General features: G+C 42.6%; 1 protein-coding gene across 5 annotated transcripts; it reads left to right on the top strand.

Annotated features, from left to right (window-relative positions):
- On the top strand, positions 1 to 22,017 carry kif23 (kinesin family member 23). Of its 5 annotated transcripts, none has more exons than XM_060923895.1 (24): positions 1 to 117; positions 553 to 619; positions 752 to 880; positions 8,985 to 9,090; positions 9,184 to 9,320; positions 9,405 to 9,517; positions 9,605 to 9,775; positions 10,723 to 10,767; positions 11,015 to 11,127; positions 11,214 to 11,335; positions 11,449 to 11,551; positions 12,345 to 12,424; positions 12,520 to 12,639; positions 12,711 to 12,870; positions 12,958 to 13,119; positions 13,197 to 13,363; positions 13,454 to 13,627; positions 18,370 to 18,570; positions 18,811 to 19,077; positions 19,486 to 19,719; positions 19,812 to 19,900; positions 21,244 to 21,316; positions 21,467 to 21,537; positions 21,651 to 22,017. In XM_060923895.1, exons 1-24 carry the CDS (start codon positions 104 to 106, stop codon positions 21,664 to 21,666), a joined length of 2,934 nt encoding a protein of 977 aa, XP_060779878.1. In that variant the 5' UTR covers positions 1 to 103; the 3' UTR covers positions 21,667 to 22,017. The 5 variants fall into 5 exon arrangements, with proteins under 5 accessions (XP_060779878.1, XP_060779877.1, XP_060779879.1 ...); XM_060923894.1 differs by having other exon boundaries at positions 18,781 to 19,077; XM_060923896.1 differs by lacking the exon at positions 10,723 to 10,767 and having other exon boundaries at positions 18,781 to 19,077.
- The last annotated feature ends 1,939 nt before the right edge of the window (positions 22,018 to 23,956 follow it).

The raw sequence follows: 23,956 nt of genomic DNA, 5'->3' as shown, positions 1-23,956 counted from the left end.
TGAAAAATTTGTTTGTCGGTAAACGGAGGGAACGAACTTCAAATTTCTGAGGGGGAAAGAGGAAGGTTACAGAGCTGCTAATTTGAGCAAAAAAGAGCCCAAGATGATAAGGCCTATGTAAGTATTGGATTATATTCCAGTAAAAAGTTTCTTCTTAAAAGAAGCACCTGTGAAAAACGTTTTTTTTTCTTCTTCTCTCGTGTTCTGGTTGCCAAAGCAGCGAATATTTCCGAGCTAGCCATCCACTGCTCTTTAGCAAGATGCTAATTTCACTCTGTGTTGAACTACAGATCTGTAAGTTTGGTCTGAGAATCGTTTATACGTTCGATATTGTTCCTGCTGAACCAAAACCTCGAGTTAAATCTTACTTTAGCGTTCATTCAGCCGTGTTCCAGTCCAAGCAGGTGGCGTTTGTTAATCGGGTAGCTTAGCAGAAGTAGCTCACTGACTCAAGCTTGTATCTGGAGGTTATAACCTGCAAAAATACTTAAGTTTGACCAGATGTAGTTTAGCATTTCTGCTTCTTCATTTGGCCCTTTCTTCTTATTCCAGCAAGGGCAAGACCCCTCGCAGACCCCCTCCTAAAAAAGCAACAAACAACCTGAAGGATCCTGTAGGAGTAAGTGCATTCATGTGTTTATTTGTAGTTTCACACAACAAACCTGAACATTATTAATGGACATTACTGTTTATTCATCCTTTGACTTTGAATTTGGACTCCGTCCCTGTCGTTTGATGTGTGTGTGTGTAGGTGTACTGTCGTGTGCGTCCACTAGGTGCAGAAGATGAAGAATGTTGCATTGAGGTGATCAGTAGTACTACCATCCAGCTCCATGCCCCTGATGGCCTCAAAGCCAATCGGAATGGGGAGTTTAAAGAGGTAAGTGGATTCAAGGGTTAAAGTGCATCTCATCTCATTATCTCTAGCTGCTTTATCCTGTTCTACAGGGTCGCAGGCAAGCTGGAGCCTATCCCAGCTGACTACGGGCGAAAGGCGGGGTACACCCTGGACAAGTCGCCAGGTCATCACAGGGCTGACACATAGACACAGACAACCATTCACACTCACATTCACACCTACGGTCAATTTAGAGTCACCAGTTAACCTAACCTGCATGTCTTTGGACTGTGGGGGAAACCGGAGCACCCGGAGGAAACCCACGCGGACACGGGGAGAACATGCAAACTCCACACAGAAAGGTCCTCGTCGACCACGGAGCTCGAACGTGGACCTTCATATCACTGGTAAATTCAGGAGCAAGATCAATGTAATTCTCCTATTTTATATTAAACTTTGGTCAAATATCTGTAACAGTTCTGCATTTTGTGCAATTTTTTTACCTTGCACAATACCAGAAAAATTCAGTTGAAATCAAGCCGTTTGAGGCGAATTGGTCCGCCTCTGAAAAAACTTGGCATTTGGGTTTCCCGGCAAACATTGATTTTCGTGATGTCGCGTGCAGGACGTCTCCCTCTGAATCCTACGTCAGCGCTGGTTTGTTTGAGAAAACGACCTGGTTGTTTTCTGCAAATTTCTTCAACGTTCTCACGTAATTATTAAAATGGTTAACAGATGTATCGTAGGAGGGTGTAGCAACACCAGTCATGATTGGATTAGTACTCATCGTTTCCCAAAAGACCAGACAATGAGAGAGAAATGGGAGCGCTTGGTCTACACAGGCTGTGCACTGAAACCATGCAAAGCTCGCGCAGTCTGCTGGCGCTTCCACAGATAACGTCACGAATCTGGCTCCAGACTCCCTTGGGATTTTTCCAGACGCGTTTTGTTATTTTATTTTTTTCCTGCTGTAGACAGATGGCCTTGTGCAAAATTACCCTTCTGGATGAGTGTGTAAAGGGACATACTTTCATATTAAAAAAAAAAATGAAATTGGTCCAGAATATGCACTTTAAAGTGCGTATCATGGGTAAATTCAGGAGTAAGATCAATGTAATTCTCCTATTTTATATTAAACTTTGGTCAAATATCTGTCACATTTTGTGCAATTTTTTTACCTTGCGCAATACCAGAAAAATTCAGTTGAAATCAAGCCATGTGAGGCGAATTGGTCCGCCTCTGAAAAAACTTGGCATTTGGATTTCCCGGCAAACACTGATTTTGGTGACGTCGTGTGCGGGACGCCTCCCTCTGAATCCTACGTCAGCGCTGGTTTGTTTATGAGAAAATGACCTGGTGGCTTTCTGCAAATTTCTTCAACGTTATTGCGTAATTATTAAAATGGTTAACAGATGTATCGTAGGAGGGTGTAGCAACACCAATCTTGATGGGATTAGTACTCATCGTTTCCCATATTGCGCTCAGGTGACAATTCCATATTTCAATGCAAAATCGCTAGCTGCTAAACTTGGTCTACACAGGCTGTGCACTGAAACCGTGCAGGTTTGCGCGACCTGCTGGCGCTTCCGCAGATAACGTCACAAATCTGGCTCCAGACTCCCTTGGGATTTTTCCAGACGCGTTTTATTTTATTATTTTTTTCTGCTGTAGACAGATGGCCTTGTGCAAAATTACCGTTCTGGATGAGTGTGTAAAGGGACATACTTTCATATAAAAAACACGAATTTGGTCCAGGATATGCACTTCAAAAGTTTTGGGACTACTGCGCTTTAGCCGGTGCTAACCCAAACCAACACCAGTCTTGATGACTTTGACATATAATAGAACAAGGAATTGTTCTAGGTATTGTTGTTTAGGTACTGGTATTATCAATACCTAAGTTAGGTATTGATATGGTGGCTGCTGCCCCCGAACCCCCGCTTAAATTCGCTCAAATGCCGCTAGGCTTGGTAAATGTAAACTATATGGCGGAATTGCGCTGACTAAAGTGCAAACTAGCCAAAGTTTTGTCATTGTGTTTGACACAATGAAACCCAAGCTGATGCCTAAAAACGATTTAAAAGTAGACAGCCTTTCGATTTCATTAAATCGGTGAAATTTGGTTCCCTGTAAAATTTGGTCATTGTGATGTTTGTTTCTGTAATAGCTTAAAACAGCCCAGGCCATTCTGTGGCTGCAGAGTTATTTAATTTGAGGAGATTCCCTAGCAAATAATGTGCATGAAGTCACAGACAGAGGAAGTCCGTCCGTGTGTGCACGGGTTTACCTTTTCACCGTACACTGACCGTTCCATCATTCTGTCGCTAAACGAGCAGCTGATCACACTGAGGTGCTCGCTGACGGCTGATATTTATTTGGTCCTGTGTTTCCTTTCCTTCACAACATAACGTCTTTTCTTCTCACTTTCCGTTACTGTAGCCAGTCTTTCATGTTTCATTTGTGTCCTCCATTTTCCTCTCCTCTTTCAAATTTGTGTCCCATAATGCCTTGTGCGAGCAGGGAAAGCCCACCATGTGATGTATAACGTGGTATCCTGTATTGGGCCATGGTGAAGCAGGAAAAAAATGGCAGAGATTTCAATTCATTAATTGTTCTATTTAAACAAAAAAAAGGAAGTCTGTGATTCAAATTCAGTAGCTTTGGGTCCACTAAAGAAAAATAACTGGGTGTCAGGGGGAGATTCTTTTTACGACCTACACTTGAAAAGTCTGAAAGGTAGAAAAGCTTTAAATGAATCCAATACAAATGACAACCAGGTACAGTACAAAACACCGCAATTAAAAAAAATACAACATGGATGTATCAGGAATTGCGAGTTTATTGGATGATGGCACACTTGCTTGGGTTATTATTTTTTTTTTTCTGCAGTATTAATATAGAGACCACATGTATTGTCATTTGTGGGGGGGGGGAGAAAATGTGTAATTTTTCTCTAACAGAGAGCAGGCAGCTGTGTCATGGTGCATTGCATTCTGGGTAGTGGTTGCCATATTTTAGGATACACCTCTTCAAATTTAGTTGTGTCCTTGTTGGCTTCTCTTATTTCTATTTCTCTTGGAGCTAATCATCTCATCTCTAGCTGCTTTATCCTGTTCTACAGGGTCGCAGGCAAGCTGGAGCCTATCCCAGCTGACTACGGGCGAAAGGCGGGGTACACCCTGGACAAGTCGCCAGGTCATCACAGGGCTGACACATAGACACAGACAACCATTCACACTCACATTCACACCTACGCTCAATTTAGAGTCACCAGTTAACCTAACCTGCATGTCTTTGGACTGTGGGGGAAACCGGAGCACCCGGAGGAAACCCACGCGGACACGGGGAGAACATGCAAACTCCGCACAGAAAGGCCCTCGCCGGCCACGGGGCTCGAACCCGGACCTTCTTGCTGTGAGGTGACAGCGCTAACCACTACACCACCGTGCCGCCATTGGAGCTAATCAGCCGCCCCCCCCCAAAAAAAAACAAACAAACAAAAACAAACAAACCTTATAGTTTCTTGTTACTGAGAAGCCAGAAAGTGTAAACTTTTCTGTCCTGAAGACTCTCGTCTTGCAGACGAGCCATAATGATAATCGGTAAAAAAGTACAATGTCATTCATTTAATAAAGAATTGTAATCATTCACATCGTAAGGATTATTCCGTCAGACAAACTCAGAAATATCTAAATACAGTTAAAGATTTTATTTTGATTTCTGAAAATATTAGTTATTGAAGGTAAATATTGTATGATTCATTTTCTGTTTTAATTAGATTTATTTTCAAAATGTTTAATGACATCCTTGAAGCAGGTCAAAACAGATGTTGTGGTGGAATGGATGAGCTGCAGCACAACAAACTTTCAGTATTCCTTTAGCTGCAGCTGATGATAAAGAATTAAAAGAAACTTTAATACGGAGCATTTGAGTATGCTGGAAAGTTTCAATACTTATAAAGTTCAGCTTCAAAACACTTGACGGGTTCTCCCCCGCTCCCCCACTTGATGTATGAATTCTCAGTTGTAAACTTCATTTGCTATATAATGCATTACAAAATCATCGCAAAGCACATCAAATGTAGTGTCCAGACGCTGTACCCTATATTGGTCAACTTGGTCATGTGTTGCGACCCGTCGTGTGAATTGTTTTATTTAAAAAAAATAAATTTAAACATGTCAGCAATTTAAAATTATGAATATTTGGCGCATAATTATGTAAAGTTTGTGTAGCGCTTTTAACAATAAAATTGTCGCAAAGCAGCTTTACAGAATTTGAGCGACTTAACATGAGCTAATTTTATCCCTAATCTATCCCCTGTGGCGACGGTGGCAAGGAAAAACTCCCTCAGACGACATGAGGAAGAAACCTCGAGAGGAACCAGACGCAAAAGGGAACCCATCCTCATTTGGGTGATGATAAAGTGATAACATTTTTAACGGTTTTAACCAGGGCTTTGAACCAGAATTTTTTCCCTATTGGTTCGTTCCAAACAGAAACGGAATTTTAACGTTTCCGGTTTTGGGTTCCACCATTAAATAGACGTTCCCGAACCGGTTAGAACAAAAAAAATTTCGTTCCCGGAACGGTTAATTACGTTCCCTGTCAGCTGTTTAACAAATGGCTATAAAATTATGTCTCTGTCTCATCCAGCTTAAGCCAAATGTAGGCTAATTCTATTACAACCTTCATTAAATAAGACAAGAAATAATTCAAAGCAATTATTATTTCAAATGTTGGCGATTTGGATTCTCAGTATGTCTTCCCATCTACACAAACAGAAAAAGTGCCAAAAATGAAAGATAATTCGTTTAGTGTGTTACCAAAGGCTAGTCAGGCCCTATGCATTGTTAGGCTAACAGAGGTTAACGTCATTTAATGTTCGCGAGCCTCTCATTAACGTGGACAAGTATATTGATATCGTGTTTGACGTTTTTGAATAACGATAGACTGCAATATTTACCTCCTTATTTAAGATGTGGAGACGTGATAGTAGTCCACCCTCCCGCTCTCTACATTCAGTCAGCGAACGTCACACAGGAAGTGAACCCCAGCGGGTCATAGAAACTTGCGCAGGAGAAGAATGACTTTTTTTAATTGTTGGCTACGGAAACTTTGAGGAACGAAATAAAAACCGGTATTAACCGGTTACCATTATTTTTAATAAGCGTTTCTGTTCCGGAACATTAAAAAATAAAGTTTCTGGTTTCGTTTCTGTTCCATGTGAAATAGAAAAAGTTCCCGGTTTTCGTTCCTTGAACCGGTTCAAAGCCCTGGTTTTAACATGAAGTCAGCTTCGTTGATTCTGTAAACCCCCCACCGACGGAAACCCGAGCGCAAAACCGTTCACGACAACTGCAGTCCCAAAGTCAGCAAGTCAACTGCAAGAGTCCAGAGCATCCTCCAAGCCCTCCACAGGAGCGATGCAATGAGACTCCAACCAGACACAGGGCACCAGGATGGATCAGGCAGGTCGGAGGAGCAGAAGAGGTCAGCATCTCGATCCCAGGACCGACATGTAACTTAGAGGGACAGATTTTTTTGGGGGAGGGAGGGGAAAAAATGTAGCGGTGTAACATCCCCCTAGGGTTGGGTATCATTTGAATTTTGTCGATCCTGGTTTCGGGGTGGGTATTTTGTGAGACTCTGAATTCTGGATCATGTGAAAATGTTGAGCAGTAGTGTTCTACAGGCCATTTCAGTGCTGTTTTCCAGGATTTTTATTTCCCCTCAGTATTGTTTTATTCTATAACTTCACTGTGTTTATCATAGTTGTCCTTAACCATGCATGGCAGCTCATACCAAAACAAATGCACACACTGATGCATGATGTAGACCGGTCCTGACAGAGAGCTACCCATGTCCTTGCACCTACCTACCTTTTGTTTGCTGTAATAAAGGGTGATCACAGAACATTTTATTTTTAAATAACTGGTACCCAGTAGGGGCAGCACGGTGGTGTAGTAGTTAGCGCTATCGCCTCACAGCAAGAAGGTCCGGGTTCGAGCCCTGTGACCGGCGAGGGCCTTTCTGTGCGGAGTTTGCATGTTGTCTGCGTGGGTTTCCTCTGGGTGCTCCGGTTTCCCCCACAGTCCAAAGACATGCAGGTTAGGTTAACTGGTGGCTCTAAATTGAGCGTAGGTGTGAATGTGAAATGTGAATGGTTGTCTGTGTCTATGTGTCAGCCCTGTGATGACCTGGCAACTTGTCCAGGGTGTACCCCGCCTTTCGCCCGTAGTCAGCTGGGATAGGCTCCAGCTTGCCTGCGACCCTGTAGAACAGGATAAAGCGGCTACAGGTGATGAGATGGTACCCAGTACCTGACATTTTGGATTTGGTTCTAATTTGGAACGGAGTTTCGGTTCCCAATCCTACATCCACCTGAGTATCATGTATCAACAGCCCTTATCTCCTAGTGAGCGTTCTGTTTAGCGAACGCTATATGAGTGAGCGGATGGCTCAGTGGATAATCTGAACACAGCATGGGAGTGAAGTCTACCTCGAGTTAATGAGAAGTTGTTGTTGGTTGATGTGCCATTTTTTTTTCAGCTTTTCCTGGTAGGAGGTTGTAAATTGAGATACAACTTCTAGTTAAATGCAGAAATACAATTTATCAATACTACTGGGTTAAGTTTTAATGACACACAGACCAGTTAATTCGGGTTCAAGTTCAACACTTTCTGATCCACCAACATGTTAGCACAAAACATTTATGGATGAAGTATGCAAAGGCAGGGTCTGAAATTAGCACCTGCCAAATGCGAGTAAAAATCTACATTGGTTGCTGAAACAGGCTTACTTCACTACAACACAAGTTAACTGGCAATGTTTCACAAATTTTGATTGACCCTTGCTGTCTACAGTCACTATTAGAGGTCTGCACGGGACAGAATTTTCAGTCCCGCTCCCGCATTGTGCAGTCCCGCTCCCGCAAAGAATTATGATTTTCAGTCCCGCTCCCGCCCGCAAATCCCGCATGATGCAGATGTTCGCATTATTTCTCACGAAAGTTCTTGTCATTGGCTTGGGGAATTAAACATGCTGAGCTCTCCACTGACCGATCCTTCACCTAGCGCACGTAGCGAGGGTGCGCGTTGCCAGGCGGCATGCGCAGCTGAGGCTTTACAGAGATACCCATTGTGAGCTTCACTAGAGGAGCTCTGCTCTTCTGCCATGATCGGAGATCTCAAACACGGAAGAGCGGAAAGGAATCGGAAACGTACGCGAGATTAGACCACATCCGCAAATTTAGGCATCTTAGTGTTTTTATTAATGCCAAATAAAATATCCAGCACAAATTATATATGATGGACATAAATTAATAATTTATACATTTTATTTTAAACACGTTTTTAGTTAGCGGGACTGCAGCTTATCACCTCTCCCGCATTGTGCACTCCCCCTCCCGCCTGCGCCTGCAATAAGCTTTCAAAATTTGTCCCGCGCCGCACTGCTTTGCGTCGGGTCCCACGGGACTCCCGTGGGAGTGCAGGGCTCTAGTCACTATAGCTCAACACAGAATGTGATTCTATGGCTGGTTCAATAAATAAATGTTGGCCAGTATTTTTATTTATTCTTCCTAGTTTAGTAGCCATGGACAGATAGACCAAAAAGATCATTTTAGACTGTGTGCAAAAGCAAAGTAAAACACCACTAGGTTCAGTTGTTTTCAAACCATTGAGTTGCCATACAACACCCGCCCCGCCAAAGTGACCCATGATGATGCTTTCTGATAGGGCAAGACCTGATAAACTGGAACAACATACCCAGCAGTTAATAAGCATGGTTCAACCTGACACATTGCAGTTTAGTGTTGATGTACTTTGGAAGTCTTTGGTTGTACAGTTTTGTTTGTTTTAATGCTCTGTACAATTTTCCATTAAATGATAATATCACACAATGTTTTAGACTGAATGAAGTGACTTATGAGGCACCCACTGCATCATAGCCTAACTATCCGATAATGAAATTTGTCGTTAATAATTTTCATAGCGGAATAACGCACTCCAGATCATGCTGTTGTACAAAAATGTACTTTTGACTCCCTTGGCTTGCATTATTTTTGTATAACGGTGCAGTCCATTGTGTTATTTCTTATATAATCCAGTATTGCTTGTTGATTTCTACAATCGTTGTTGTTTTGCAGACTCAGTATTCCTTCAAGAAGGTTTTTGGAATTAAAACCACACAGAGAGAATTGTTTGAGGATGTTGCAAAACCTCTTGTGGAAGATCTCATTCATGGCAAAAATGGTATCGGAATAATTCACCAAGCACTAAATATAAAATTAAGCCATTTTATAGGTTGATCGATACACCGGTGATATTTGCCTTTTTCAATATCAGGTCTTCTGTTCACGTATGGGGTCACCGGCAGTGGAAAAACCTACACGATGACTGGTTCCCCGGGCCAAGGTGGACTCCTGCCCCGCTCACTGGACATGATCTTCAACAGCATTGGTCCTTACCAAGCCAAAAGATTTGTATGCAACGTTTAGTGTTCGTTTTGTTTTATTGGTAACATTTTAACATGTTCTACTATTCAATTTTGCCAATTTATTTTACAGGTCTTCAAGCCAGATGATAAGAATGGCATGGAAGTGCAAAACCAAGTGGATGCTCTTTTGGAACGACAGAAACAAGAGAGTCAGCCATCTATACCAAAGACTCCATCCTCAAAGTACACAAGTGTTCAACTTGATATAGAGTGTTGGCTGGTTAATTTTGTAAAAATTGGCCGTCTTTTCAGCTCAATTTTGTTTCGCAGGCAAAGATTTGATCCAGAGTTTGCGGACATGATAAACCCAGAAGAATCTTCAAAGGCTGAAGGGGTGGATGAGGACAGTAGCTACAGCGTGTTTGTCTCTTACATTGAAATATACAATAACTACATCTATGATCTCCTAGAGGAGGCTCCATTTGACCCAATAAGGCCAAAGTAAGTTTATTTTTTATTTATTTATTTATTTTTAAGTTATTTTAGATTATGTGCAGAAATCATTGTGTGAACAGCACACTGAGTGTAATAGGCCATTTACAGGAATTGGTCACGTGTCAATTTTCCCCATAGCAGCAAGCCCGTGGTGGGCAAGCTAAATTGACATTCCTTGACAACCATAAGAGTTTGGCTGGTGATGCGAAGCAATCCATTTCTATAATAGCTGTTTTTACCTTTTTCTACTGTTTTTTTTTTTTTTTTTTTTTTTTTTTTTAAACCCAAATTTTCGTGTGTACTTGGAAAAGTTTGTGGTTTTAACTTCTGTCATAAGTTAAAGCGAATCTTGATACGAATTAATCTGCTTCTTATCGGCTAAAACACATCTACAGTTATATCTGTATTTATTTTCAAGAATCCTCACACATTAAGCCAATGATAAAGGTAGAAAAGGAGAAATTATAAGTTATACCTGAGAAATCCACCATTTTGCATGTGAATTTCTTTCGGCGGCGACCAACTTGAGTCCAAAAAACTCTCTTTTACGGCCAATGATTCGCTTTAACTTGCGACAGAAGTTAAAACCGCAAACTTTTTCCAAGTACACGCAAAAATCCGGGTCAAAAAAGACAGTAGAAAAGGTAAAAACAGCTATTATAGAAATGGATTGCTTCGCATCGCCAGTCAAACTCTTACGGTTGTCAAGGAATGTCAAGTTAGCTTGCCCATCATGGGCTTGTTGCTATGGGGAAAATTGACACGTGACCAATTCCTGCAAATGGCCTACTGTATTTTATACGCATGCCCAATGGAGGCCCTGATTTGTAAAATGATGGATGTTCTATTGAGATTGTGGCCCTACTTTTTTTTTCTTTCTAAAATTTCTCTTTTTGGACGTTTTGTCTATCATGCTTTAGATTGCAGTTTAAATGTTTGTATTCCTTTGCTAGGTGGAATGGGGCAGGGACACCTCTGCGGCACAACACTGAGTTCATGTACGTGACCAGTGGATGACACTTGTAGATAGACAGAAACTTGAGCAACATACTGTTGTCTGAGCTCTCCCTTCCCTTTCCTTTTTGCCTTAGAGAGAATGTCTTGCTGCTTTGTTTTTGTGATTTTTGTCTCTTACTCTTGCTGTAAGACAGGTTATCACCCATTGCAGCATGGCTGGAAAAACTTTGCTTGTTTGTCTCCAAGCATAAGATAAGTCTGTAAAGATGTTGTATTTGCTTCTCTTAGACCACCCCAGTCCAAGATTTTACGTGAAGATCAAAACCACAACATGTATGTGGCTGGGTGCACAGAGCTTGAAGTGAAATCAACAGAGGAAGCCTTTGAAGTCTTTTGGAGGGGTGAGTTGAAACGCCTGTAGTTGACATTCTCATACACTGTCATTTACGGTTTTAATTATGTTTTGCCATTAAACATTGACCACTAGGTCAAAAGAAGCGCAGGATTGCGAACACTCAGTTAAATCGCGAGTCGAGCCGATCACACAGCGTCTTCATTATTAAACTGGCACAAGCACCGTTGGATGCAGATGGAGACAATGTCCTTCAGGTAAACATTTCTGTATACATGCACAATTGGCTGAAGGAAGGGTTTAGGATAAGATGGTCCTTTTTTTTTTTTCTCCCCACTTTTAGTTCAGCTTTGCTTAAATTTCTTTCCAGGATAAGAACCAGGTGAATGTGAGTCAGTTGTGTCTGGTGGATCTGGCTGGCAGCGAACGCACAAGCAGGACCCGTGCAGAGGGCAGCCGCCTTCGGGAAGCAGGTTAGCGGCCTTAAAGGAACAGTCCACCGTACTTCCATAATGAAATATGCTCTTATCTGAATTGAGACAAGCTGCTCCGTACCTGTCCGAGCTTTGCGCGACCTCCCAGTCAGTCAGACGCGCTGTCACTCCTGTTAGCAATGTAGCTAGGCTCAGCATGGCCAACGGTATTTTTTGGGGCTGTAGTTAGATGCGACCAAACTCTTCCACGTTTTTCCTGTTTACATAGGTTTATATGACCAGTGACATGAAACAAGTTCAGTTACACAAATTGAAACGTGGCGATTTTCTATGCTATGGAAAGTCCGCACTATAATGACAGGCGTACTAACATCTTCGGCAGCGCATTGATACGGAGCTCAGATATCAATGCGCTGCTGAAGCGCGCAGAAGGTGTTAGTACGCCTGTCATTATAGTGCGGACTTTCCATAGCATAGAAAATCGCTACGTTTCAATTTGTGTAACTGAACTTGTTTCATATCACTGGTCATATAAACCTATGTAAACAGGAAAAACGCAGAAGAGTTTGGTCGCATCTAACTACAGCCCCAAAAAATACCGTTGGCCATGCTGAGCCTAGCTACATTGCTAACAGGAGTGACTGCGCGTCTGACTGATTGGGAGGTCGCGCAAAGCTCGGAGAGGTACGGAGCAGCTCGTCTCAATTCAGATAAGAGCATATTTCATTATGGAAGTATGGTGGACTGTTCCTTTAAAGTGAGCCGCCTTTTCTCAATTTTTAAGCACTGTTTCACATGAAATGCATTGTTTTTATTTTTTGTTTTTCCCCAGGCAACATCAATCAGTCTCTGATGACTCTCCGTACATGCATTGAAGTTCTCCGAGAGAATCAGATGTGTGGAACAAACAAGGTATTTAACGTCCCGTCCCCCCCCCCCCCCCCCCCCCCCCCTTTTACCCATGGTGTTGTGATGTGATGCAATGTTTCACACCTTTTTCTTCTCAGATGGTCCCATATAGAGACTCTAAAGTGACCCATCTGTTCAAAAACTATTTTGATGGAGAGGGTAAAGTCAGAATGGTGGTCTGCGTGAACCCTAAGGCTGACGATTATGAAGAAACAATGGTAAGCTAATATATTCTTGTGTGTTGAGTTATGTATTCTGATGTTCTGTAACTGTCCTGTGTGTTTGGCAGCTGGTGATGCGGTTTGCCGAGATGACTCAGGAGGTGGAAGTAGCCCGCCCTGTTGACCGACCCATCTGCGGCTTTGCGGCAGGACGCCGACAGAGGAACCAGGCCTTCAAAGAAGAGCTGTCTCGCCGGCTAGAGGAGCGTGGAGGACCCGTAGATGGCGGTATTTCTTATCCTTTCGTACAGAACGGTACCTCCTAAGCAAGGTGGAAGTTGTTCATTTCTAATGCTTGTGATATCTTCTGTCCAGAACCTTCCACAGCCCTGAACCTGCTATTGCAGAACCTGCCTCCACTGCCTCCCTGTGAAATCTCTGACCCTGCCGACGATCATACACTTCCTAGATTAATTGAGGCATTGGAGAAGCGGCATAAGATCCGCCTGATGATCACTGGGGAGTACAACAAAGCCGGTATTCATTCGTTCGTTCATTCTTTTCTTTCAGTGTCTACTGTGAATGCAAATACTAATTATTTATTCTCTTCATAGCCAATATGCTGAAGTCCATGCTTCAAGACCTGGATGGCAACCTCCTCTCCAGAGAGAATTTCATCCATGAGCAACGAGGCAAACTGGGTGAGAAGGACAAAATGATCCAGAACCAGAAAAATGAGATTGATCGTCTGGAGAAGAAATCCAAAATGCTGGAGTACAAGGTAACTCTGAAGGTTGAAATCAACACCACAGCGGTCGTCATTACAGTTATGTGGGGGTGTGAAGCCTAATGCTGCTTTCTTTGTGTCCAGATTGATATCCTGCAGAAAACCACAAACATCTATGAGGAAGATAAGCGTGCCTTACAGCAGGAGCTGGAGAGCAGAGAGCAGAGGTTGCAGCGGGAGCTCTCAGAAAAGAAGCGAATGGAGGCACGCGTGCAAGGGTTGGTCTCGGATGAAAAGCTCAGGTGGCAGAAGGAGTGTGTGAGTATCTTTTGCCTGTCTTGCTGACTGTATTTGAAAATGTGATTTTTATTTTATTTTTTTCCTGGTTGAAAAATGAACATTTGATTACTTCTGCCACTTCCATTTATTTCAATACAGGGCTTGAAATTCGTGGTGGTCCGGTCGCCTGAAGCGACCTTAATTTGTTATTTGGCGAGTAATTCCTGTCACTAGCCAGCCCAGCTGGCTAGTTGAAAATTAAAAAAAAAAAAAAAGATATATGAAGTGAAGATTCAGACACACCGTTACGGAAGCCGCGAGAGGCCCTTCATATAAATTTTTTTTTTTTTTTTTTTTTTTTTAAATTCACCTTGCTATCCTGAGAACGACATAATTAATTCAGGATCTCGAGAAAACAACACAACTAATTCGAGATCTCGAGAAAACAAAACAATTATTCCGTGATCTCGAAAAAACGAAACAATTATTTCATGATCTCGAGAAAACAGCTGAGATTTCTAGCAGAGCTGCGCCCCCCTGTGGGTCAGACAACGAAGACTTAGAAATTGGCAGGCATATTTAATTATTAATAATTTTGAAATTATCCCTTATTAAAAGACTTGATGCAATCTCTCCCTGTGTCAACCCCTGATCAAAATATTGCCTTATTAGGTGATCGATTATTCCAGACATTCTAATGACCAAAGTTGCGTCTATACAGAATGAGAAATAGCCCCAAAGTCAGCATATCACAAGTCTCTTGGCGCACCTGAATGAACCATTTCTCAGCTGTTTACTCGATCACGGAATAATTGTTTTGTTTTCTCGAGATCACGAATTAGTTGTGTTGTTTTCTCGAGATCCTGAATTAATTGTCGTTATGTCGTTATCTCTGGATAAGGTGAATTTAAAAAAAAAAAAAAAAAGGATTATATGAAGGGCCTCTCTCGGCTTCCGTACACCGTCAACTAAAGCCGCCACATATTAAGCGCATGCTGTGTCTGTGTTCATCAGGCTGTCGGTTTTTTCACTACTGCGCATGCATATAACAGACATCCCAAGTCTCCCGGAAGTTCCGGGAGTCTCCCGCATATTGATAGGGGCTCCCTGACAGTGTTGCCAGATTGGGCGGTTTTAAGTGCATTTTGGCAGGTTTTGAACATATTTTGGGCTGGAAAACGTCAGCAGTATCTGGCAACACTGCTCCCTGATCCCCACAAATTGGATAATATCTCCCGGAATCTAGAGCAAGCGAGCAAGTGTGTGCATGCGAAACATTAATGTCTGCATCACGCATATGACGGAGTGCGCGAGAGAGACTGCGTGTGTGCCAGTTCATGAAGCGCATGCTAGACAAAGAGCATCCTGATTGGTTTACAGACATCCCAACCTGCAGACTGGGGGGAAAAAAGTCCAATATATTATTATTTGTTGATATTATATTATGGTGCTCTGTGTTGTTCTCATATGTATTTAACAACAGTATCAAAATACTCCGGTTCTTGAAATAAATGCACATTAGTCATGAACAATGGTAACTACACTTTTTTTTTTTTTTTTTTGTGTTATTTTTGACAGAAGTAAAATCAGGGGTGAAAGTAAGCCGGTCCTGGCCGGTCCGGCGTACCACTAAAAGATTTGGCCGTACCGGGAAGAAAAATATACTGTCTCTGGGGGGGAAAAAAAAGCACTTTCAGCATAACGACACACCTGCTAACATCAGTTTACCAAAAGCAACACATTTTCCTCAATATACATTGCATATAACTCGTTCTGACCTGTCTCTGAATTATGTCTGAAGTGAATTCCTTCCGTGTTTCACTCGACAGACAATGTGTGCGGACCCCACTGCTTAACCATCTTGCACCAACGTGCGCAGCTGGTATCCAAAGTGTTTTAGTAGACAGAATGTCCAAAATGAAAAGTTAGTTTTCAACTGTTCAGCTAAAAAAATGTTATTAAAACGATTGTGTTGTTGAAATGATGCGTTTGCAATTTATTTATAATCAAAAACTGATACAGGTGGATGAAAGAGTGATAGTGTGATTTAAAAAAAAAAGTACTATACTGGTACTAAGTGATAAGAAGTCCTAGTGAATGCTTGATAAGTAGACAATAATTAGGTGTGTTTTTCGGCGCTCGCTGCGCGCGTGCACTATGACTCAAAATAATAGTACCGGCAAGAAATAAGTTACTTTCACCCCCGAGTAAAATTCATACATGAACAAATTTTGGCGAGTTGATTTTCTGTTTGGCTAGTTACCGGTACTTTGGAAGGTAACTAGTCCGGCTGGCTGGTGAAAAAATATACAAATTTTGAGCCCTGCAATATCTTCTGCCAGTATAGCCGCCTTTTTTTTTTTTGGGGGGGGGGGCTTTTTTTTTTTTCACCTTTATTGGATAGGACAGTGTAGACAGGAAATGAGCGGGAGAGAGAGACGGGGAGGGCTCGGGAAATGACCTCGGGCCGGAATCGAACCCGGGTCCCCGGATTTATGGTATGGCGCCAGTGGTGTAGTGGAGATTTTTAAAGTGGGGGTACGCGATTCGTGACGTCATCGATTTGATATCATGTCAGAAGCGGTAGCCTTTGTTTGGTCGCCTATGTTTGGTATGAATGATTTGTATAAATGTTATGTTCTTTTAACAACACGAGGGCACAAGAAGACACCTTTTTTTTCAGACATTTTTATGTGTGCAGTTTTCATTCGTGTTTGTCAGTACAGCCCAACTGTTATGGCGAAAAGCCGCGGTTTATTTTGTCTCCAATAAATATGCCGAAATGGCTAAAGAGGAACAAATTCGCCTTCTCTTTCCAAATGCATGGTCGTAGACAGCACCACTCTGCTGCTGGAACTCAACATAAACCTTGCATAGGTTTAACATGGACTATCAGGCGTGAAGCCAAAATATTGGAAGTTATGATACACAAACACCTTTGTTCATGTTCGATTCATGTTCATTTGAGCCGAGCTGCATTCGGAATTCGATATTTTTACTAGCCTACTTACTGCCGTGGCAACAGCTACAGCATGTGTCCAGAAGTTCAAAAAAAGTCACGTCACTCACTCACATCGCATACAAACCAGCAATGGGCTGAAATTTATTATAAAAGGCACCAATTGAATAAATCAAGCATTTAGTCTGGCGCGATTGAGGCACCTGCGTATACAAAACACATGACATGCAGCCATTGGGTTAAGCCCTACCATGCACTCCTTCTTAAAGACTTGAGTATTTCTTTAAATTTATTGTCATTTCACATTTTTGGATGTACAACAAAACACTAAACAGGAAGGCCACAAAGATTATGAATTTCAAATCATATATATAATACAGTATGTGGTGAAATTATCCGCGTAAGGATGACCAGGCAGGCGATTATATCAGTTTTGTTGCCCTCTCGGTGCTGCTACCATGAACGCCTGGAAATCTCACACACACACACACACACACACACACACACACAGAGACCCTACTGTTATTATTAGGCTATTCAAAATCATAGGCCTATACTGAGCAAAAATCGCATTAGAACTTCAAAGATCATAAAGCATTAAACCGACAGATCGTGCTGCCTCGAAAGTGAAAAAATAAAATCCGTATAACTTGCATTTGACGTTGGCTGTCACAGAAATCGCCATACAGGGTCAGGCGGCTCACTGCGGGTTTCGGCTGCTGTAGAGCATATAAACTCAGGCCATTGAATGACAGGTTTTTTTTTTTTTGGAATCTCACCTCGGGAGAAGTGGGTGGACGGCGTACCCCTGCGTACCACGCCCACTACACCCCTGTATGGCGCCTTATCCACCTGAGCCACGACGCCCCCAGTATAGCCTTTTTTAAAAATTATCTATACATTTATATGCAAGCTGTACTTAGACTAAAAACACCAAACTATCACACATTTGGGAAGTGGTCCATTTCCTGTGGTGATGTTTTCTGCCTAGGCCCTGTGTTACCCTCTCAAGCCTGTAAACTTAGGTGGTGTTTACATTAGACCGTATCGTTTTCGTTGCAGATGCACTGTCCGTGCACATTAAAACGCCGGAAAACGACTCCACAGGCGGAACAGTTTGAATCTGCCAGGGCCCACGTATTCAACCCAGTACGTATCTGATCCGGTGCTGTGTAAACATTGAGGAACGAGGATACGCAGTGCTGAGCTCTAGCTGACGTCGTCATTGGACGTCACTGTGACATCCACCTTCCTGATTCGCTGGCGTTGGTCATGCCACGTTGGTCATGTGAATGAGCAATACAGGAAGTGTGTTGAGGAAGTCATTAAGTGAATGAGCAATACAGGAAGCGTGTTGGTTACCGTAGCACTAAATAGTCTTGTTGTAATCGCAAAAAACGGCCGTTCTGCGAGGTGAACAGTGTACCGAACACTGTTAGATCCTTCTAGCATAAACACGAAGGCCATACACGGTGTAAAAAAAAGGCGTCATTGTAGTACCAGTACCGCCGATAACAGACTGGCATACCGTACTTCATTTTTTACAACGACATCCTTCCACTTGCAAGTGGTGAGTGACTTGCGCATGCCCGATATGCACTGGGATCATGTGACGTGCCGTCTAATTAGTCATGTGATTAGCGTATCCGTGTATTGGCGTTGCTGTGTGCACGGGGAACGGTTTTGTTGCGGGCACAGAAATTGTGTGCGCACGCGAATTGTTTTAAAAACGTTAATCTGATGATCCGCTGATTCGAAATAATGTAAACAGGGCCTTAGCTTGTGTAAGGGTTTTGGTTTGAAGCTGTGTGGTGTTTTTCAGGAGAGGCGGGTAAACGCTAAGGAACTGGAAATGCAGAACAAGCTTTGGGTAAAGGATGAAAAGCTGAAGCAGCTCAAAGCTATAGTCACCGAGAGCAAGGCGGAGAGCAAGACGGACACCCGACCAGATAAACCCCAGCGACCTTCCAGGGAAAAGGACCGAGGGCCTGCAAAGAGATCAGCCTCACCCTCGCCCGTGCCTGTATGTCTTTAATTTACGTGACCCGCTTTATAATCCGTGTCTGCTTCAAGCTTTTGATTTTTCACTTGCATGATCCTTTTCTGTAATATTTTGTCTAAATATTGTGCGTAACACTTGGGAATCAGTTGCTGATCTTGTGCTTTCATGCTATTTTGATGTTAAATACGATGTGCATGTGATCCGTGTGTACTAACTGAAATCTGTGTGCAGTGCTACTCTACTGCTCCCTTTTCCTGTCAGGCATCAGAATATATCCTCCCCAAAGTTGTCAGGCCAGCCCATCTTTCCCCCAGCACTAGCAGCGTGTCTGTGTCGTCCTGCATCTCTGAGTGGGAGCAGCGAACACCACAGGCTAACAGGCAGGGCAGCCCCTCCCCTCCCTGTTGTAGAAGCAGAGCTCAGGGTCTTTCTGGAAGCCTTAGCAGGAGGAGAGGCAGGTGCTGGGACAGAGAGTGTGAGGTGCCAGTTCAGCCTGCAGCTGTAGACCTAGACCAGAGTGATTACAGGGTCAGTGATGTATCATGCTGTAGTTGTAGGTAGTGCTACCTTGATACTAATATAGTACTTGTTGAACTTTTCTGTTCTTAAATGTGTTGCTTAATGGGTGCATGTCTCGAGAGAAATTTGGGGATTTATGTGCTGCTAATTATTAAACTGCCATGTTTTATGTCCTGTTTTGCACTTGAACCAAATAAATTGAAACCTATTTTAAAATGTCATCTCTGGAGCATTGAGTAGCAGCATCCTTGTGGCTTGCTAGTAAAGTAAATATCTAGAACGTGGCTTGAACTATTCTGTAATGTGGCATGTTTAATCCATGCTTCAATAGTGTATAGATCCACTAACCTGCTAACATCGCTATATATTGTGTAGTTGTTTGGGCCATATCCTTCCTGACCGTGTTTTGTTACATAGACTGGGCCGGCAGTTCGGCCTCTGCACAGGCGTTCGCACTCGGCTGGTGGTGAGAGATGGGTGGATCACAAACCCACCACCAACGTGGAGCTAGATACAGTCATGCAGCCCAGCGTTCCCAACTCCATCAAGGTGACCACTCCCAGTGAGAAAGCACTGTCCAAGTGTGACAAGTACATGCTGACACACCAGGAAGTGGCCTCTGATGGCGAGATCCAAACCAAGCTGATCAAGGTGCTTTTGGCTGTCTAATCTAGCCTGCTGAGCATACAGTATGTAGGTCTTGTAATTGAGGTCCATTGACCCTAATAATTTTTGTTTTTCAGGGTGAGGTGTTCAAAACTATAGGTGGGGGACAAGCAGTTCAATTCACAGATATTGAAACACTAAAACAAGAGAATGCTGTTGTTTCAAGGTGAATATTAAAAACAGCTGTATATACTGTATACTTTTTTTATAGGAACCCACGGAAGGGTGGTTTTGCTGTACTTTGCACATTAAAAATGACTTCAGTTCTCCTTTAAACTTGCTTTATTTCTTAACCTGTTATTCAATTACGTTTTAGTAACCGTATATTGTGACTCGTATTGGCAACTAATTGCAATTAAATATTATACTTATCGGCCTATTCAGTTTTTAGCCATGCTGAATTTAGTTAGTTTGGTCCACGGTAGAGCCCTGCACTCCCGCGGGAGTCCCGCGGGACCCGACGCAAAGCAGTGCGGCGCGGGACAAATTTTGAAAGCTCATTGCGGGCGGGAGGGGGAGTGCACAATGCGGGCGGGAGAGGTGATGAGCTGCAGTCCTGCTAACTAAAAACGTGTTTAAAATAAAATTTATAAATTATTAATTTGTCTATCGTGTATAATTTGTGCTGGATATTTTATTTGGCATTAATAAAAACATTTTAAGATGCCTAAATTTGCGGATGTGGTCTAATCTCGCGTACGTTTCCGATTCCTTTCCGCTCTTCCGTGTTTGAGATCTCCGATCATGGCAGAAGAGCAGAGCTCCTCTAGTGAAGCTCACAATGGGCATCTCTGTAAAGCCTCAGCTGCTCATGCCGCCTGGCAACGCGCACCCTCGCTACGTGCGCTAGGTGAAGGATCGGTCAGTGGAGAGCTCAGCTAAGCTCAGCATGTTTAATTCCCCAAAACAATGACAAGAACTTTTGTGAGAAATAACGCGAACGTCTGCATCATGCGGGTGGGAGCGGGACTGAAAATCATAATTCTTTGCGGGAGCGGGACTGCACAATGCGGGAGCAGAACTGAAAATTCTGTCCTGCACAGACCTCTAGTCCACGGCAGGCGTCGCTTATCTGCGCGATCTTCACGAGACTTGTGCGAGACTTCGAAGTCGTGAAGTGTCAGCCAGGTGTCAGTGCTATCATTTTGAAAACTGTTTTCCAAACAAAATATTGCACAAAAACAAGTTTAAATGACCATTACTAATGCGCGCCCCCCCGTCTTTTGACAACGTTGGCAGATGTTGGTCACTTTTTGATTTCCGCTGTACGTTTTACTTCCGTCCTACGAAGTCTCGCACAGGTCTCGGCGAATATCGTTTACAGCCATCGCTTTGACATATGGACTGATGTATTTCAAACACTCATAACTTACTATAGCAGTGACAAAATAGCTGTCAAAAATGCATTCCTGTATTTTAATAAAATGACAGAGAATTTTGATGATAAATTTGCCTTTAGTTCTCCTTTAAGCTGTACTATGAATTTTATTTTTTATTTTTTTGCTGCAGCCGTAAAAGGAGATCAGCAGAAAACTGCCAAGATGAGCGTAAGGATGGGGACTGGACAGATGTAGAGACCAGGGTAAGGGAGGGATGGTTGCTCTGCTTGTACCTCTATACTGATTACATTTTGTAATGTAATGGCAAAACTGATCCAATATACCGAGGAGCTTGACTGTAGTGCTGCGTATTACTCCTGCTCAAAGCCACTCTTGGTCTCTGCCCTGTTTAGTGTGCTGTGGCTATGGAGATGAAGGCTGGCTCAAACCTAGGACCTGGTTATCAACACCATGGATATCCAAAGTCAGTTTTTTTTTTTTTTTTTAAACATGTGTATCATTTTGCATTTAATCCCACCATTGAATTGTAATTTTATTGCCCGTGTAACAGAGCATACTATGATTTTTGTTTTGCAGACGCAGAAAGCCCTAAGCGTCGCCCTTGCCTCGCTATCACAGTCGAGTTCTTCCTTCTTGAAACACTGTGCAATAATTTCTACTATTTAACTTTTTAAAGATACTTTTATAGAAGACACACTTTTTTTATATATATGCCTGTATATAAATTCACCAAAGTAGGTTTTTAATGTAATGCATTTTCAGCTTTAGTGTTGCAATCAATTATTCAGGCCTAATTTAATCAAGGCCTTGCAGTGGCTTGAGAGAAGGGTATAGTTTTTGTGTGTGTGTTCGTGTTCTCCTGCTGACACTCGAGTGTATAAAGCTTTTCTATGATTCTTTCCCCTCTTTGGAAATAATAAACTGAAGTAGGGTAATCTGAGCATATGCTAGTCTGGATTGTGCTTTTTAATTAGAACCCTGTTCTTGAGTGCAGTGCTGATTTTTGTAGTCCTATTCCTTAAAGAACTGTTTGCTCACTTGTATACAGCTAGTTAGAACAAATATGAACATATTGGCATTCATAGTACACATGGACTTTTGACTCTTTCTTCTTTGGAATGTAATTTTCACATAAATTGAATACTTGTGTACTTCGTTTCATTTATTTATTTCACTGAAGGAGCAGAAGAGGGCGGCAGCAGCACGTTAGCCGGTTTTGCTTGTAAAAGGAACACACGAGTTAAATCCTGTACATCTACAACGAAAGACATTAAAGCATGACTTGTTAGGAAATCATAGTGATCCACAACACATGCAAGCCTGTTTAAAGACCTGAAGATTGCTGATGTTTATATTTATTTTATTAGTTTTTAAATGTCAGAACACACATTCTGGCAGCTTCAAGAAAATACCTGCTCAGAGTTAAAACTAATCCATGCCAAACGGGACTTGTTGAACTGAAACTAGAGGGATTTTAAATTTCGAAGAGATAAAAATGCATTCTAAAGCAATTAAGCTATTTTGAAAAAAGATAAAGATTTTCAATATGGTACAATCTGGTACTCGAAAGGATGAAGTGCAAATTGTAATCTGCTCAATGCTAGTGGAGGTTGCAATGGATTTTGAGGTTGTGGTTGGCTCAACCAATAAGTACACTGACTTTAATAGAGGGTTCTTGTACATAGATGACCTTTATTTGTTATATAAATAAATGGATCGATCCAAGCACAGTGGCCATAGCCAGTACAACAATTTGGATCTTGGAGGCTGGCCAAGGAAAACAGCAGTTGATGACATTGTGAGAGCTGTGAAGAAAAACACAAAAACAACAGAGAGTGGAATCAACAACCACTTCCACAGGGTAGAGGTGAATGTAGCACAATCCATTATTTGAAGAAGACTTTGAGAGCAAGCCCTGTGATGACCTGGTGACTTGTCCAGGGTGTACCCCGCCTTTCGCCCATAGTCAGCTGGGATAGGCTCCAGCTTGCCTGCGACCCTGTAGAAGGATAAAGCGGCTAGAGATAATGAGATGAGACTTTGAGAGCAGAAATATAGAGGCCATATCACAAGTTCCACACCACTCATCAGCAGTAAAATTCAGAAGAGTAGTTTTGAATAGGCAAAGAAATACAGAGATGTGCTATGAAGGTTCTGGAAATAAGACTTCTCTCTACCAAAGTGATGGGGGGGGGATCTGCTAATGATCCAAAACATATGACCTCATCGGTCAAGTATTGTGGAGGTAGTGGGCGGCACGGTGGTGTAGTGGTTAGCAATGTCGCCTCACAGCAAGAAGGTTCTGGGTTCGAGCCCAGCAGCCGGTGAGGGCATGTTCTCCCCGTGTCTGTGTGGGTTTCCTCTGGGTGCCCCGGTTTCCCCCACAGTCCAAAGACATGCAGTTAGGTTAACATGGGGCGGCCTTAGGCTGAGGTGCCCTTGAGCAAGGTACCCAACCCCTGACTGCTCCCCGGGCGCTGTAGTATGGCTGCCCACTGCTCTGGGTGCGTGTGTTCACTGCTTCAGATGGGTTAAATGCAGAGGGTGAATCTCACTGTGCTTGAAGTGTGCATGTGACAAGGTTTCTTCTTCTAGTGCCATGGCCTGGACTTGTAAGGGTGCTTCTGGAATTAATCTTTATTGATGTAATTCATGATGATAGCAGTAGAATGAATTCAGAAGTCTGCAGAAACATTGCCAATTTACAGAGAAATGCATCTAGTCTAATTGGGAGGAACTTCATCATGCAGCAAGAGACTGACCAAAAACACACTGCCATCACAATAAAATACTTCATCAGGGCTGGGGGAGTGGAAGGTTTTAGACTGTCCAAGTCAAAAAGAAGAAAAGCCATGCTTCAAGGTGGGACAAAGTGTGTCCTA

Source organism: Neoarius graeffei, chromosome 6 (assembly GCF_027579695.1).
Source record: "Neoarius graeffei isolate fNeoGra1 chromosome 6, fNeoGra1.pri, whole genome shotgun sequence".
Lineage (NCBI taxonomy): Eukaryota > Metazoa > Chordata > Actinopteri > Siluriformes > Ariidae > Neoarius > Neoarius graeffei.
This window is presented reverse-complemented; position numbering and strand designations above follow the sequence as displayed.

What these genes read in the sequence shown, in the direction of transcription:
- kif23 (XM_060923894.1), top strand. An exon ending in ACGATTATGAAGAAACAATG is followed by an intron (nt 12,640 to 12,710) that starts GTAAGCTAATAT and finishes TGTGTTTGGCAG; the next exon opens with CTGGTGATGCGGTTTGCCGA. An exon ending in GAGAATGCTGTTGTTTCAAG is followed by an intron (nt 19,901 to 21,243) that starts GTGAATATTAAA and finishes TTTTTGCTGCAG; the next exon opens with CCGTAAAAGGAGATCAGCAG.